The 15,182-nt window shown below is 41.5% G+C and overlaps 1 protein-coding gene across 1 annotated transcript in view; it reads left to right on the top strand.

Moving 5' to 3' along the window:
* Sh3bgr (SH3 domain binding glutamate rich protein) overlaps positions 1-4,873 on the top strand; it is a 52,478-nt gene extending 47,605 nt beyond the window's left edge. Inside the window, exons 7-8 of the mRNA XM_076867898.1 lie at positions 2,437-2,565; positions 4,444-4,873. Coding sequence (XP_076724013.1) covers positions 2,437-2,532 — 96 coding nt within the window. The 3' untranslated portion in view covers positions 2,533-2,565; positions 4,444-4,873. The remainder of the gene's footprint in view (positions 1-2,436; positions 2,566-4,443) is intronic.
* The last annotated feature ends 10,309 nt before the right edge of the window (positions 4,874-15,182 follow it).

Below are 15,182 nucleotides of genomic sequence, written 5' to 3'. Positions count from 1 at the left end.
AACAAACAATTCACAAGTTTTAAATTGTGTACTATTCTGAGTGAGTTGATAAAATCTTGTGCTGTCTTTCTTATGAATCTTACGTTTGTCTGGTGCATCCACAATGTGCATCTTACCTCCCTGACAGTCACTTAGCAGTCATCCGGTTACATCAACTGTTAAGGTACTGCAGTGCTTGTGTTCAAGAGACCCTTATTTTATTTTATAATGTCTCCAAAGCTTAAGAGTGATGAGGTTAGCAATTTGTTTAGGCCAAAGAGCAATCATAAAGTGCTTAAGTGAAAAGGTGAAAGTTCTTGACTTAATAAGGAAAGAGAAAAAATCATATGCCTAGGTTACTAAGCTCTGCTGGAGGAACAGAACTTTCTATCTGTGAATTGTGAACAAGGAAAGAAAAATTAATCTAGCTTTGTGGCCACACATCAAGCTGCAAAAGTTACAGCCACAGGCAAATGATGAGCTAAGACAGAAAGGCACTGAACAGTGAATACAGGACTGGCTGCTACCTGAGGTTGCACACACCCACCAGGGTCTGGGAGCACTGCCTGCAGATCAGAGGGGACCACTGTGTACACTTTCAGGCCCCACCCCAGATCCACTGGGTCAGGCACTGAGGTGGAGCAGTGTTCTAGCAAGCCCTGGAGGTGATCTTGATGCCCAAGCAAGTCGGAGAGCCACTGGATTGAGATCATTTGTCCTATATAACTTGATGTGTGGTCAAGTTGAAGTTGATTACTAGAGTTCCTGCTGTTAAAAGTTCATTTAGTTTCACAGACTATAACATTTATTTTATATTAGGAGCTTATGGTTGGTAAACAGACAAAACAAAAACCCAACCCAACCCAACCCAACTCTTCACTAGCTCTAAATTCAGTTTTAAGTTTTCCCATGGGAATCCTCTCTTCCCATCTGTTCCTGCTTTGTTGAAACCTCCCAAGAGATCTTTTTTCCTCAGAGATTTTGTTGCACATCCTCCTAGGCCCTGGGTGGGGGGGAACATCGTGGTGATGCTGTTTTATGTCACTGATGAATGTGGAGGGGATGCACCTGATTAGAGGAGGAGGCACCACAATTCTTCTTCAGCGCCTGCTTGCTGAAGCTGCAATTTGTGACCTGGAATCTGGAATGTGGAAGTTTAAACACTAATGTCACCGGCACGTAACAGTTGATGTCTGGACGAATCAGTTTGGAGAACTGCCTTGTTAGGTCCGAAGTGACATGCTCAGATTCTCCCTTCTCCTACACCATTCCCCGTTATTTCCCAAGTCTCAGCTACTTAGGTTTTAATCAAGAGTTTTAAGGACATTATTCTTGGACACTTAAGGATTAATCATTTTAAAGTGCTAACCAGAGAACTACATTAAAATTGCAAACTCAAGGGTAGAGAGAATGATTCACAAAAGGCACGTGTGTTGTCTAGGTGTTTCAGTGCAGGTCACCAATATTAAAGACAGTCCCAAATGGCAAAAAATAAAAAAACAAAAAAAAAAAAAACAAAAAAACAAAAAAAAAACCAAACTTTTGTTGGTTTTTGAAACTACAAAATAATTTACAATCTTTATAGAAAATTTAGGAAATGCAGATAAAGGGAGGCAATAAAAAAAGCTTAAAGTTCCATTACTTAGAAATAACCACTAGCTACACACACACAAACACATGCACACGCACATATATAACTATCAAATATTGGTTGTTTGTAATCTACTTTTTCAATATCTGTATTTTGCAGAGGCAATAAATATAAAGCTGATTCATTATTATTTTTAATATATCAAAGATAGCCCTATTTTGGACCTAAAGATTATTTCTAGCTTATTCTACACCATGATTTTTCATTATTTATATCTTTCCAATAATTATTCTTTTGTATCTCTCTTGCTAGGCAAGCTTGTTTTTGAAAATGCTATTTTTGATATCTAAAAAGGAGACAAAAACCATCCCATTAACTTAGAAGTAATTCTAGGTCTTATGTATGTGTAGGCTGTTGGTAGCTTTGGGTTGAAGAAATTAGCATGTTATAACAAAATGTAACTAGTCCTTTCTGACAAAGTTCTATTTTCTGAAATTCTTGTATTTTGTTCTTCCAACTGTAGCCTTTCTGAATTTTTAAAGCAATTTGATGAGACAGATGTCTACATGGGCTTGAGAGAAATCACAATCCCTTAGAGCAATGTACTTTTCTGCAAATTAAGGAGTCTGTGTTTACAAGAATGATATTTCAGTGTGTTTTTGCTGGCAGTGTGTGTGGTTAGTGTGTGTGTGGTTTGTGTGTGTATGTGGTGTGTGTGTGTGTGTGTGTGTGTGTGTGTGATGGGTGCCAGTGTCTGTGTCGTTGGGAAGCCCACAACTCCAGTTTAAGATTTTGCCTTACTTTTTTTCATTGTTGTCTTGGTCCCTAATGCTTCTCAGTAATAACATGATTTTTGTTGAAATAAGGCCGCAGACGTAACGAAGGAGGGAGCAGAAGGGGAAGCAGAGCAAGAGGAAGCTGAGGCGGGAGAAGAGGAGCCCGGAGAAGAAGAAGACTCTTAGGCCTTTTCCTGCCTAGTTCTTCGACTCTCCCAGGTAACTCCGGAGTCCTGGCCTGTCAGAGGCATCTGCACACCTCAGGGGTGACAGGAGGGGCGTGGGTCCCAGCCCAAAGCCATCCTCTGCAAGGCCCTTCTGCAGCTGTGGGGCTGGCGCTCTGGGCACGCGGCTGGGATTGGCAGGAGGACACGGGGCAGAGCCGTGTGCACACACCTCTCTGCCTCCACGGGGCCTCTCTGCCTCCACGGGGCCTCTCTGCCTCCACTGGGCCGCACGCGCCAGGCGGCCCAGGGCCAGTGCTGCCTGGGTTCTGGCGCCCACGCCCCTGCTGGTCTGGGCCTGCAAGTAAGAAGTTAATTTAAAAAACACATATTTTTAGGGCATCTTGGATCTGGTGAGCATAGCTGTCACAGTCTCTTATTGGACCATTAAAATTTTATAATCCACTTAAACTACACACCGAATCTAGTCTGGGGTTGAAGTTTCCCCAGCTGATTTCTTTCATGTTGGGGACATACAGGTCTCTTCTTTAAGGACAACTAATTGGCTTTTTTATCCGTAGTGATTCAATTTCTAAGGAATGAAATGGGATCCATTTTTGAAAAAAAAAAAGTAAAGTGGTAAGTTTATGAAATTCTACCTTCAGAGTGGTAGGAAATGAAAGTGTGCTAGGGTCTTCTACCGGAAGCAAAATCCATGGCAGGGGGCTCACAAGTGCTGTGAGAATCCACTGCATCCCCTCTGCTTGTAAAGGTCTTTAAAAATTATGCAATTTTACTGTGATTGTTGTAAAAGATACTGAATGTGAAGTGGCGCAGCTGAGAGAATCCTTAGTGCAGACAGATGGTTTTATAGGCCAATTCAAAAAAAAAATTCAAACTGTGCAGCTGTGTCTAGCACAGTTTGCCTGTTCCTCTGATGGGTGCTAGTTTGGAATCTGGCCCACAGCAGTCTTTTGTGAGATTGAACTACCTGGAAGGGAAGATGTGAACCTGGCAGCACCTTAAACTTCACCCCGGAATCCAGGCAGATTCCATCACGTTTCTTAAAATGTGACATGGCGATGTGATCAGGCATTCTGCAAACCATTTGGCTTTAGGAAAAACATGTTTCATAACTCACAGATAGACGAGAGAGAGAGAGAGAGAGAGAGAGAGAGAGAGAGAGAGAGAGAGAGAGAGAGACATAGATATATGTATACACATAATTTCTTTTTTTCTGGTACTGGAGATTAACTTCAGGGGCTCTGTATCGTGGAAGTATATCCCCAGTCATTTTTTATTTTTTTTATTTCATCCTAATTTTCCTGCAAGTAAGAAGTTAATTTTAAAAAACATATTTTTAGGGCATCTTAGAGCTGATGAGAGTAGCTTGCCAAGTTGTGAAGGCTGGCCTTGAGCATGTGGTCCTCCTGCCTCAGCCTCCTGAGTAGCTGGGATTATAGAGGCATGGCGCTGTGCCCAGCCAGGTAGTTTATATTTTATTTGAAGAGTTGAATTTTGGATAAGCATAGCAATGAGTAAATTACAGGATCAGGCTCTAAATTCAATCTTTCTGTTTTCCCTGAACACTTGGGGAAACTAATTGGAGACCTTGTCTTGCGTACGGTGTGATATAGGGGGTTCCTCAGAGAGAGGATAGAAGCCTGGGCTTGATTTTCCATGAGCAAAACTTATTTTCCTCTTCTTGTGCTGGGGAACAAATGCCAAGTGGTGGTTTATAGAATGAAGGCAATACTTTTTTTTTTCCATTTTTAAATTTTTATTTATTTTTTTTTAGTCATACATGACAGTAGAATGCATTTTGATATATAATACATACATGGAATGTAATGTGTTTTGTATAATGGAGGTGGTGGTAAACACTCTCTGTCTCTTTAACAGTCTTCTCCCTGATATTTCTCTTTTCTTTTAGAAAACCCACACCGAGAAGCAACATTTCAAATGTCTCCCCATAAACCCCATGAAGTGTTTTGGCCCAAAGCTAGCATACCTGTCCCAGGATGCCCGGGGTTCGTGGAGGACTTGTACTTCTGACATGGTTGATGTACATGAGTATCTACTTAATCATATCATATGGAATTAAATGTGAAGATGATGTATGCATACTTTCATGTGCTTTGCCTGATGTTCTTGGCCTTGGCTTAACTTTTTCTGCATGCACGAATAGACCTTCTTATTAATACTCTGAAAAAAAATGATTTTAGGGACTAGAACTAACTTCTCTTTGTGTTCCAGCAGAAGATTTTGTTGTACATGGCTTACGCTACTATCTGAGATTAGCTTTGAAAATGCAAGGCTTCCCAGAGAACTGTCATAAATAAAGATTGATAGCCAACATCTCAGCCTGTTGTTCCTTTATTCGCAGTCCTCCTGTGGGTGCTTGAATTCAGTGTGTCTGTTACTGAGCCTAAATCCTGTCTGCACTGGGATGAAGGTTTTTTGTTGCATTGATTATTTGGTCCATGTTTTCAAACTGCACTGACTATTTTGTTACGTCATATATTGGGTTGTACAAACTGCTGTGTGCATTGTCTTTGAAGCTTGTCTAACTGTCCCATTGACATGTGTGGGGATGATTGTAGGGACCAAGTCGTGCACGTTTCTGAGCTGCAGGGAACAGCTGCTTCTGTTTCTCCTGCTGTCTGCTGATTTGCAGCCAGGGCTGCCTCAAGGGGAGCCTATCCTGTAGTTTAGCCTCCCACCGCCAGATGTGTGTGTTCCAACGGCTGGTCTGGCCCCTGTGACTGTGCAGCAGGTAGGTTGGATGGCATTTCTCTGTTCACCTGCCCACCTTAGGTCACTGTGGACACTTTTCTTTCTTCTAGGATTGTGATGAGCCCCTCCTCTTTGCATATGCCCTGTGCCCTGAATTTTTCTTTCAGCACACGTTGCTACTGTACGTCAGCAGAGCAGGGTCTCCTGGCTGAGCTGTTTCCCTATCTCGTGATCGCGGTGGCAGTTTCTCTTGAGTGGCCAGAAACGTTTCCCCTTTTGAACCTGCCTGTGGATCTTGCTGCTGGATCTTAGGTGTCATTTGGGAATGTACTGCATGGTTACAGAAGGCATGTGGACTCAGGGACTCAGGAAAATAGCTCTTTGCTTGTTACCCTAGTAACTAGACGTTTGGAAGAGAATTAAGGTTATTTTGTTCAAATTGTTGAAATTGTCTGCTTTAAAAACATTTCTTCTTTTGCTAAAAATAAGGTGAAAGACTATAGTGACATGGAAAGTAATAGAATTAAAATTAAATTCTATTTTATTTCATCGCACTAAAGTATGTCCTGTTTAAAAAACCTGCGCATATATATATATATATTTTAATTTAAGGTCATGAGAAAACTTGCATATATTTTTAAACAACAACTCCACAAACAAATGGTTCTTGAGCTTTTTGTTGCATGGATTGACTTTTAGCTCTGTCATGGTGAAGTAGGATGGGCTAGATTTGGCTTGGTGCCAATTTCCCTCTTAGTTCTTATATTTTTAAGTGAAAATAAGTATTTATGCCAATAGTAAGTAAAGATAACAAACCATGCCACTTAATTAAACTGAATTTTTTCTTACATTGTTGCTTGTAAGCCAGAAAATTAACTTTCTAGGAGAGTTTTTTTTTTAAAAATTCATTCACACTTCATTTTTCCTTAAAGTGTTATTGAAAGGCAGACTCATTTAGGTCAGTAATAAACCAAGAAGAGCCTCAAGTCTTTTCTCATGTTGGTCTTGCCCACCATGCTAACCTGCTGTGGCCAGTGGATCCAGGGGTACAGTGAGGAACACTGCAAATATGACTTGTTTGATCTCAAAATATTGTTCAGAATCTGCCTGCTTTCTCTAGATAGGAAGCTTCTAGAACCTGAGCAGCATTATGGATATGCAGAAGAAATTCAAAGCCTCAGTGAGCGAGTAAATCACTTTGAAAGAAAAAAAAAAAAAGGAGAAAAGAATGAAATATAGAGAAATGGAATAATTCTATTATAATTGAAATCTCCTAGAGGAAGTTTGGCATTTGATTTGTTCGTCTAAAGGATGCTTGAGCCTTCAAAGTAATTTTTTTTTAAATTAGAAAAGCAACACCAAAAATCTCCAGTGCATGTTCCCTAGCTAGATCCATATGTGACCCTTTCTGTAGGCTGGTCCCCTTCCCAGTTCCTCTGTTTTTTTGGACTGGAATCTTCCTTCCGGGCAAGGATATAGGACATGCATTGGGGTGGTTTGTTCTTAGTTTTCTTGACTAAGTGTGAAGGTTCAGGAAGAAAAGGAACTGTACTGCCTGCAAAGGATCCTGGGGCAGCCTTAGCAATGTTTTCTTCACCCTTTCCAGCCTGCAGGAGTGGTGGTCAGTGGCTCAAGTGCTTGTAATAACGCAGAGCGACCATTAGGTGGAGACAAAGACAAACTTCTGGGTGTGGTGTCATGGTCCCAAGGCCTTGGCCTTGTGTGTCTGTCATCTTGGAACTGCAGATTGAAATCAAAGGTTGGGCCGAAGGGATCTATCAGCCAGACAGAGGAAAAACAAAAGCCCCACCACCTCAATTGGTGCATTGATTAGTGTATAATTTATGATTTAAGAGAATTCCATAATTTGCTTCTGGCCAAGTGTTGTGCATTCTTAAAAGCTTTAAAAATGGGCAAATGATTGTTTGAAGTGGCACCACCTTAACATCACGCAGCAGTCTAAACTTAGCCAACAGTGGATTGCATGTTGATTGCATGTTTGATAAAGATACAAGTTCTTCTGTAAATGGTCCTGTCTTAACGTAGAAGTATAAACAGCCACGATTATTGAAGACTTTGATTGTTCTTCCCTGTCCCCAACCTTTTAGTCTCAATAGAACATATGTCCAAATATTTGGAAATATAGTCATGATTCTAGCCAGAACATTCCTTGGTTTTTCTGGGGTGCTTGATATTTTTGCCACTTTGGTTTGGAAGGAATTTCTGCCTTTCTTTTTTTTTGGGTGGTGGTGATGCTGCTGCTGGGGATTAAACCCAGGGCCTTTGTGCGAGCAAGGTAAGCACTCTACCAACTAAGCTATATCCCCAGCCTATGGGAGGTTCTTGCAAATAGAGAAATGGAGTTGCAAATATTTATAGTGCACTAGAGTGTTGGGTCATCTGCACTGTCCAGATGTGGTAGCATTCTCCTGTGTGGGTAGGAATTTGAGTTGGAGGGCTCTGGTGGGAGTAGCGTGGAAGGCATGTGGGCCTCACTTGGGGGGATCCCTTTCAAGTCTACAGTTTGGAGACTCAGTGCCTGGGTATATATATATATATATTTAAATCATTGATTCTGCTTTTCTCCTTTCTTATTTTTAAAATTTTTTTTATTGATTCTTTTTAGTTATATATGACAGTATAGTCCATTCTGATAAAATTATACACTCATGAAATGTATCTCATCTCATTATGACCCCAGTCTTGTGGATGTACTCAATGTTGAGACTTACTGTGGTGTACTCACATATGAGGGGAGCCGTGTCAGTGTCTTTCCACTGTCTTCCCTGTTTCCATCTCTCCTCCTCTTCATTCCCCTTTGTCTAATCCGTTCTTCTATTCTTCTCCCCCCTTCCCCACCACTGCCTTATTGTGAGTTAGCTTCCACATATCAGAGAAAACATTTGACCTTTGTTTTTTTGGGATAGGCTTATTTTACTTAGCATGGTAGTCTCCAGATCCACTCATTTACTGACAAATGCCATAAAGTCATTCTTCTTTATGGCTGAGTAATTTGTGTAGGTACTTTGTGTGTATATACCACAATTTCTTCATCCATTCATCTGTTGATTGGCATCTAGGTTGCAGTTCCTGGATCTTGCCAGCACAGGAACATAAAGCCTTATCACCATGGACTCTTGTGAACCTAGCTGCTGGTTAGGGTTAGTCAGGCTACTATATTTCTTGTTTGTTTTATTCGTAACGTTGATTCTGCACCTTCTGTGAGTCAGAATCTGTAGCAAGGATTTCACAGGGTTAAAATAGAATAACCCGGGAGGTGGATACCATCCTCACTTGACAGAGTGGGACCTGGGGCAGGGGACTTGAGAGCTTGTGTAAGGTCACGCATCCTGGAAATGGCTGAGCTACAACTGAGATGTACTTAAAGAGATGAGATATTATACCTTATGGGAATCTGGAATAAGCATATCTATTTAGGCAAGACTTCATTCATTCACCAAACCCCCTTTTAAATTTCATGATGTACTTAGAGCTAATGTTAGTGTACATACTCCACAGATATCAAAACAGTTAGAAGAGGCAGTTGTTTTGATAAGAATGAGCTCAAATCTTGGATCATAGCAAATGTTAAAACATCCCCAAAGGGTTCTCATCTTGAGGAAATAAGATTTAAATATATGTTAATGAGATGTGTGCACCCAGGCCATTAGGTGTTTGAAGTTGTAGATCAAGTTAAAGTGACAGTCACCCTAAGTTATGTAGATGAATGTTAACTCAAGGATCACCAGGAAATAAGTGATAAAGAGTTGAGTGTCATTTACTGTAAAAGAAGGTAAATTAAAATACAGTACTTTGTCGTGAACTCACTTTATATACAGAGATACGAAAAATTGTGCTCTATATGTGTAATAAGGATTGTAATGCATTCCACTGTTGTCGTGTATTTAAAAAAATAACAAAATCAATAAAAAACAAAAAATACAGTACTTTGAAACATTTAATCAATTCAGATTAAATTTAAAAAATCTGAAGTTCTATCACCCAGATAAAGTATCATTAGTTTCCTTCAGTGTGTATGCACACACACAAACACACACACTCTCTCACACACTCACACATGCACACATACACACTCACACCCACTCTCTCTCTCTCTCTCTCACACACACACACACACACACACACATGCACGTGCTCAGAGTTTTAAGCACATGACACACATTATATATTTTGGTGGTGGGCACTTCTAAACATTGTTTTTTGGTTACTTCTTTTCTTACCCAGGAGACATTTATTTATTTTTCAAAATGAGAGTGTTGTTATGAGACTTCTCTGTATTTTGCTTTTTCTCACTTAACAATGCATTGTAGAATTCATTACAGATTTGCTGGTAATATTCAAACCATACTTAAAATGGCTCCTGAGAGTTCACGGACTGGACGTACCTCTTGCTACCTGACCGCTGTCTTGGTGCCCAGTGCCCCTCCCAGGTTCTCTCTGCAGCATTCCACACACATTCTTAAAGCTGCTTCTTGGTATTATGGGTTGAATGGTGTTCCCTAAAGAGAAGTGTTGAATCCCAACCCCTGGCACGTGATTATGACTGTGTTTGGAATCAGAGTCTTTGCCTATGTGATCATGCTAAAATGAGGTTGTTAGGGTGGCCTTTATCTCAATACGACTGGTGTCCTTCTAAGGAGAGAAGAATCTGTGTGAAGTGAGAGGCTTTGGGAGGATGGCCAGGTGATGATGGAGGCCGTGACTGGGTGGTGCAGGAGCAAGACGAGGAACACCACAGACTGCTGGGCACCACTGGGAACTAGAAGAGGCAGGAAGGATTCCCGTCAGTCTCAGAGGGAGCATGGTCCTGCTGGACACTTTGATTTTAAACTGTTAGCCTCTGGAGGTGTCCAAGAATACATTTTAAGCCACTTGGTCTGGGGTTCTTTGTTTCAGCAGCACCAGGACACTCATACACTCAGTTTCTGTGAGGCTTTATTTTCCTGCCTCACTGTTCATTGCTTCTCTGCCTTTTCTTTCTCTTTTCACCCTCTCAATAAATTTCTGCAGGGCCAGTCCATGGCTCTCTATTCTTTTCCATCTGTATTTTCTCTTTTGGCAATTGCTTTCATTTTTATAGTTTTGTTACAAATTCTGATGGTTCTCTAGTCCTGTGTGTATTACACAAACTGTTGCAAAGAATGGGGCCTCCCTCTGTCCACCTTTTAGAAAAAGGTGATCTCCACCTTTCCCCATTAGGATGGCTGCTATAAATAATGATAAGCATTGTTGAGGATGCAGAAACACTGGGATCTTGTGCGCTGTTCCTGGGAATGGTAGTGGTCCAGCAGCTGTGGAGAACAATATGGAAGTTCCAAAAAAACTAAAAATGGAATTTTCATATGGTCCAGCAACTCCACTTCTGGGTATAGACCTAAAAGAATCGAAGGCAGGGGCTGGGGATGTGGCTCAAGCGGTAGCGTGCTCGCCTGGCACGCGTGCGGCCCGGGGTTTGATCCTCAGCACCACATACAAACGAAGATGTTGTGTCTGCCGAAAACTAAAAAATAAATATTAAAAAAATTCTCTCTCTTTCTCTCTCTCTCTAAAAAAAAAAAAAAAATATATCGAAGGCAGGGTATCAAAGAGTATTCCCAGGTTGTTAGCAGCATTTTTTCACAATAGCTAAGATGTGGAAGAAACCCAAATGTCCATCAGTGGATGAATGGATAAGCAAAATGTAGTCTATCTGTATATTCAGTCTCGAAAAAGAAGGAAATTCTTTCAGACGTTCCCACATGTGTACCTTGAGGACATCATCCAAGTGAAAGAAGACAGCTATTATAGGAAAAATACTGTATGATTTCATTATCTGAGCTACCTAGAATGGTCACATTAGAGACAGAATAGCCATGTTGGTTGCCAGGGACCATTGTTGTTTAATGGGTATAGTGGTAATTTTAAAATATGAAAATAGTTTGGAGGTATGACCATAAAAATCAAATAAGACTGAGGGGTGGCCTTATGTGCAGGTGCTGGGGAGTTTCCAGGGCACAGGCTCAGGAGGCACCCCACTACACACAAAGTCCAAAGTACCTGCTAGCTGTCTCCCCTGCAGATGCCTCAAGCTCAGTGAGCCGAGCATTTAGCTCACTTCTTAAGTCCAAAGCAATTTTTCTTCTTGGTGTCAATATCTCTGTTAATATATCTATTCTTTCAGACATTGTTCTTGAAAATTTGGCGCTTTCTTAATTTTTTTTTCTTATGACAAAACTAATTTATATTCATACTTTTAAAAAGAAAATATAGTTAAGTAAAAAGGTAAACAAAGCCCATAATCTCTCTGCCCAGGAACAACCATGGATATAATTTTAATGTGCTTTGCTATCATTTTTCTAGATGTAATCATGCTAAAATGCTGTGTGCATCTCAGCTCCATGTGGAGTCCATTTCACGACACGGATCACTTCCACAGTCAGCTCCTCCTTCGGGCCTGTGGCTTTTAACTTTTTGAATGCATTTTTTCAAAAGGATCCCTAGTACAAAAAATAGACAGAGGGAGACTGTTCCAATTGCCCCTGTTTAGAAACATTGCTTTGAGATTTTACTTTTCTCTCATCCAAGGCTGTACATTGAACCAGCAACATCACATTTAATAACTATATAACAGTCTATTGTTTGCGTGAACCAGAAATTTTAAAACATTTCTTAACTATTGGATATTTAGATTGGCTTTTTGAGGTTATACACCGTGCCTCAGAGAATGTCTCTATAATGAAAAATTTCTTTATGTTCTTGATTAATTCCTCAGAGGGAACTTCCAGAGGCAGAATTATTGCAAGATTAAAAGGCATGTACATATTTCTTGGGTAAAAGTTTTAATTTGCCTTCACTATTCTTTTAATGCCTTTGTTTACTTGAGAGATAATACATATTTTATTATCATTTCAATATGTATTTCTTTAATTACTAAGGAGGTCGAGTACTTTTTGCTTATTGTGTGTTTGTGATATTCTCCTTCTTTGACAATTGACTTTTCATATATTTGCCTGTTTTACTTATTGGTATTTGTCTTTTTCTGTTACTTTTTTGGCATTCTCTTTAGTTCCTCTTTCCAGGCTACCCGACTCCCCACACCCTATGTATCAACTGAGGTTCTCCAAAGTAACAGACCAGGATGTGTCTCTCTACATACGTGAACGTATAACAATATATACGATGTATTCTGTATTTTGCATACACATATATGCACACATCTTATTGGTTTTCTATATAAGGAGCTATATAGTGTGACATATATCATCAATTATATTAAATCTACACATATCTAGAAAGGAAGACATTTTCAGGAATTGGTTCATGTGACTGAGGAGGCTGTCGAGTTCAAAGTCAGCAGGGAGGCTGGAAGACTGGAGGCCAGGACAAGGTTGATGTCGCCCCAAGGTCCAAGGCCATCTGCCAACAGAATTCCCTCTTCTGCAGGGAGAGCCATCTTTTTCTATGAGGCCTTCCACTGATTGGATGGAGTCACCCTGGAGGGAGATCTGCTGGTTTAACGGCTGATCTCGTCTGCAACACATTTTCACAGAAGCATCTGGAACCATGTTTGACCAGATTTCTGGGTACTGTGGCCCAGCAGAGTGACGATCACGGCCTGGTAACTGGATTCCACAGTGTCTCATTTTCTCTTGTTTCCTCTCACTTACCTTCAAAGGGAGCTCCTTCCCCCTGTGGGGTTCTTGTGTGCCCATAGTCTGTGAAACTGCTGTGAAAAGGTGCTGTTTAGTTCCTTTCCCTCCATAATGGCTGGCCTCAGTGACTTTCTCCCAGTGTCTATAATGTGGATGAGGTTAGGAATGCAGTGCAGTCCCCTGTTCCTCTCCCAGAGCGCCTGAGCTTGGGCCCGACCACCATGTGGTGAGCAAGCCCAGGTCCTTGGAGAGGTGTCCGTGGGATTCCAGTGGACACTCCCACCAAGCAGAACTGTGAGTGATGAGATTTCAGGTGACCCCGGCCTCCAGTGTCTGAGCCACCCCAGTGACACTGAGGGGAGCAGAGACAGGCTGTCCCTGCTGAGCGGTGCCCAAACGGCATCATGAGCCAGTGAACGTGCTCTTGGGTGGAGTGACTTGTTACGCAGCAATCACACACACACTGTCGCTGGAATGTCACACATGCAGTGCCTTCTGGTCCATGCCACCCACATCTTCGCTTGTTCCAGACGGATTGCTGTGTGCATCTCAGCTCCATGTGGAGGTCCATTTCACGGCACGGATCACATCCACAGTCAGCCTCTCCTTGGGGCCTGTGGCTTTTAACTTTTTTGAATGCATTTTTTCAAAAGGATCCCCAGTGCAAAAAATAGACAGAGGGAGACTGTTCCAATTGCAGTTACCCGGACCCTGAACGGCAAGGGACTTGAATCATAACCTTAACTCACAGCCCTCTTCTCCCTTGCACTGAATCCCTGCCTCCACTCATCCTCAGTTTTCTCACATTCTAGATTAGATTTTTTCACTTTTTTGTGGCTGACTTTCTTCCCTGCATAGAGCGTTTCTGAGGTTTATCCATGGTATTGCTGGTACAGTAGCTTGTTCCTTTTTGTTGCTGAAAACAGAGTTATTAAAGTTTGTTTTTTTACATGCTGTTGACGGACATTCGAGTTGCCTCCAGCTTTCTTTTTATTCTTCAAGGTTCTTCTTTAGTTATTTTCCCACATTTTCACTGGTGCATGATGTTGTACATACTGACGGACTGGTTGTTGGTATTTGTACATGCGCACAATAGAACGGTATGATTTGGTCAGTATCACTCCCCTGCCCCTTCTTTTTTTTTTTTTTTAATATTTATTTTTTAGTTATTGGCGGACACAACATCTTTGTTTGTATGTGGTGCTGAGGATCGAACCCGGGCCGCACGCATGCCAGGCGAGCGCGCTACCGCTTGAGCCACACCCCCAGCCCGGCCTCTGCCCCCTCCTTACCACCTTCCCTGGGTCCTCTTCCTCTACTGATATCCATTTTTATTTTTAGGCGATCCATACCAATTTGTGGGTATTTGGAATAAAACTGTCACAAACATCTGCAGAAAAGACTTTTTTTTTTTTTTTTTGGGTGCATAATTATCTTTTTATTTCTCAGGAGAAATACCAAGTAGAGAATTGAGAGGATAGGTGTTTGAGGACAGAATCACATTCCATTCATTTTTGTGACTTAAGCCAAAGTTCAAAGGAACCTCTTGCTCAGAGAAGGGACTAAATACTGAATATCTATCATGTGCTAGGTGCTCCTTAAGAGGTTTCTCTTTACTGTCATTTCCATGGGGGTTTGTTCCAGGAGCCCTGGGGATCCTAAAATCCCTGGATTTCGAAGTCCCTTAACTAAAATGGACATACCCCACCCCCCTCCCCAACATCTTCCTGAATACTCTAAATCATCTCTAGACACTTGGGATACTGAATGTGATGTGAACACTGTGTGGTGTGCTGGGTTGTTCAGAGCTCAATGGCAAGAAAGAGTCTGGGTAGGTTCAGCGCAGAGGCAATGTTTTTCCTGAACAATTTGATGGCCATTGGTTGAATCTGGGGACACACGGGGCTGATGGCATTTAATCTGTTTAACAACTGTAAGGCATAAATGCTATTTTTACAGAATTTTATTTCTAGCTGGAGAGGTACTGGTTTAGAAGACTTCAGTTGCCTGCCAAGGAGCACGCAGCCAATGGGCCTTGGGACTAGGACCCAGACCCTCTCTTTAATGCCACGGGCCAGATTGATTCCTTCCTGTTGTCTTTGTCTTTGTTGCTGAAAACAGAGTTAAAACAAGTCAAGTTAAAAGAGTCAAGCTGCACACCCAAACAGCTGACTAGATTTGTGGGGAATCTTAACTTCTCCCATGAACATGTGTGAGGGTGTGTGTGTGTGTGTGTGTGTGTGCTGGGAGAGCCTCTCTGGCCAGGGAAGTGGTCAGATCCTGC

This window comes from Callospermophilus lateralis, chromosome 10 (genome assembly GCF_048772815.1).
Source record: "Callospermophilus lateralis isolate mCalLat2 chromosome 10, mCalLat2.hap1, whole genome shotgun sequence".
NCBI classification, from domain to species: Eukaryota; Metazoa; Chordata; class Mammalia; order Rodentia; family Sciuridae; genus Callospermophilus; species Callospermophilus lateralis.
This window is presented reverse-complemented; position numbering and strand designations above follow the sequence as displayed.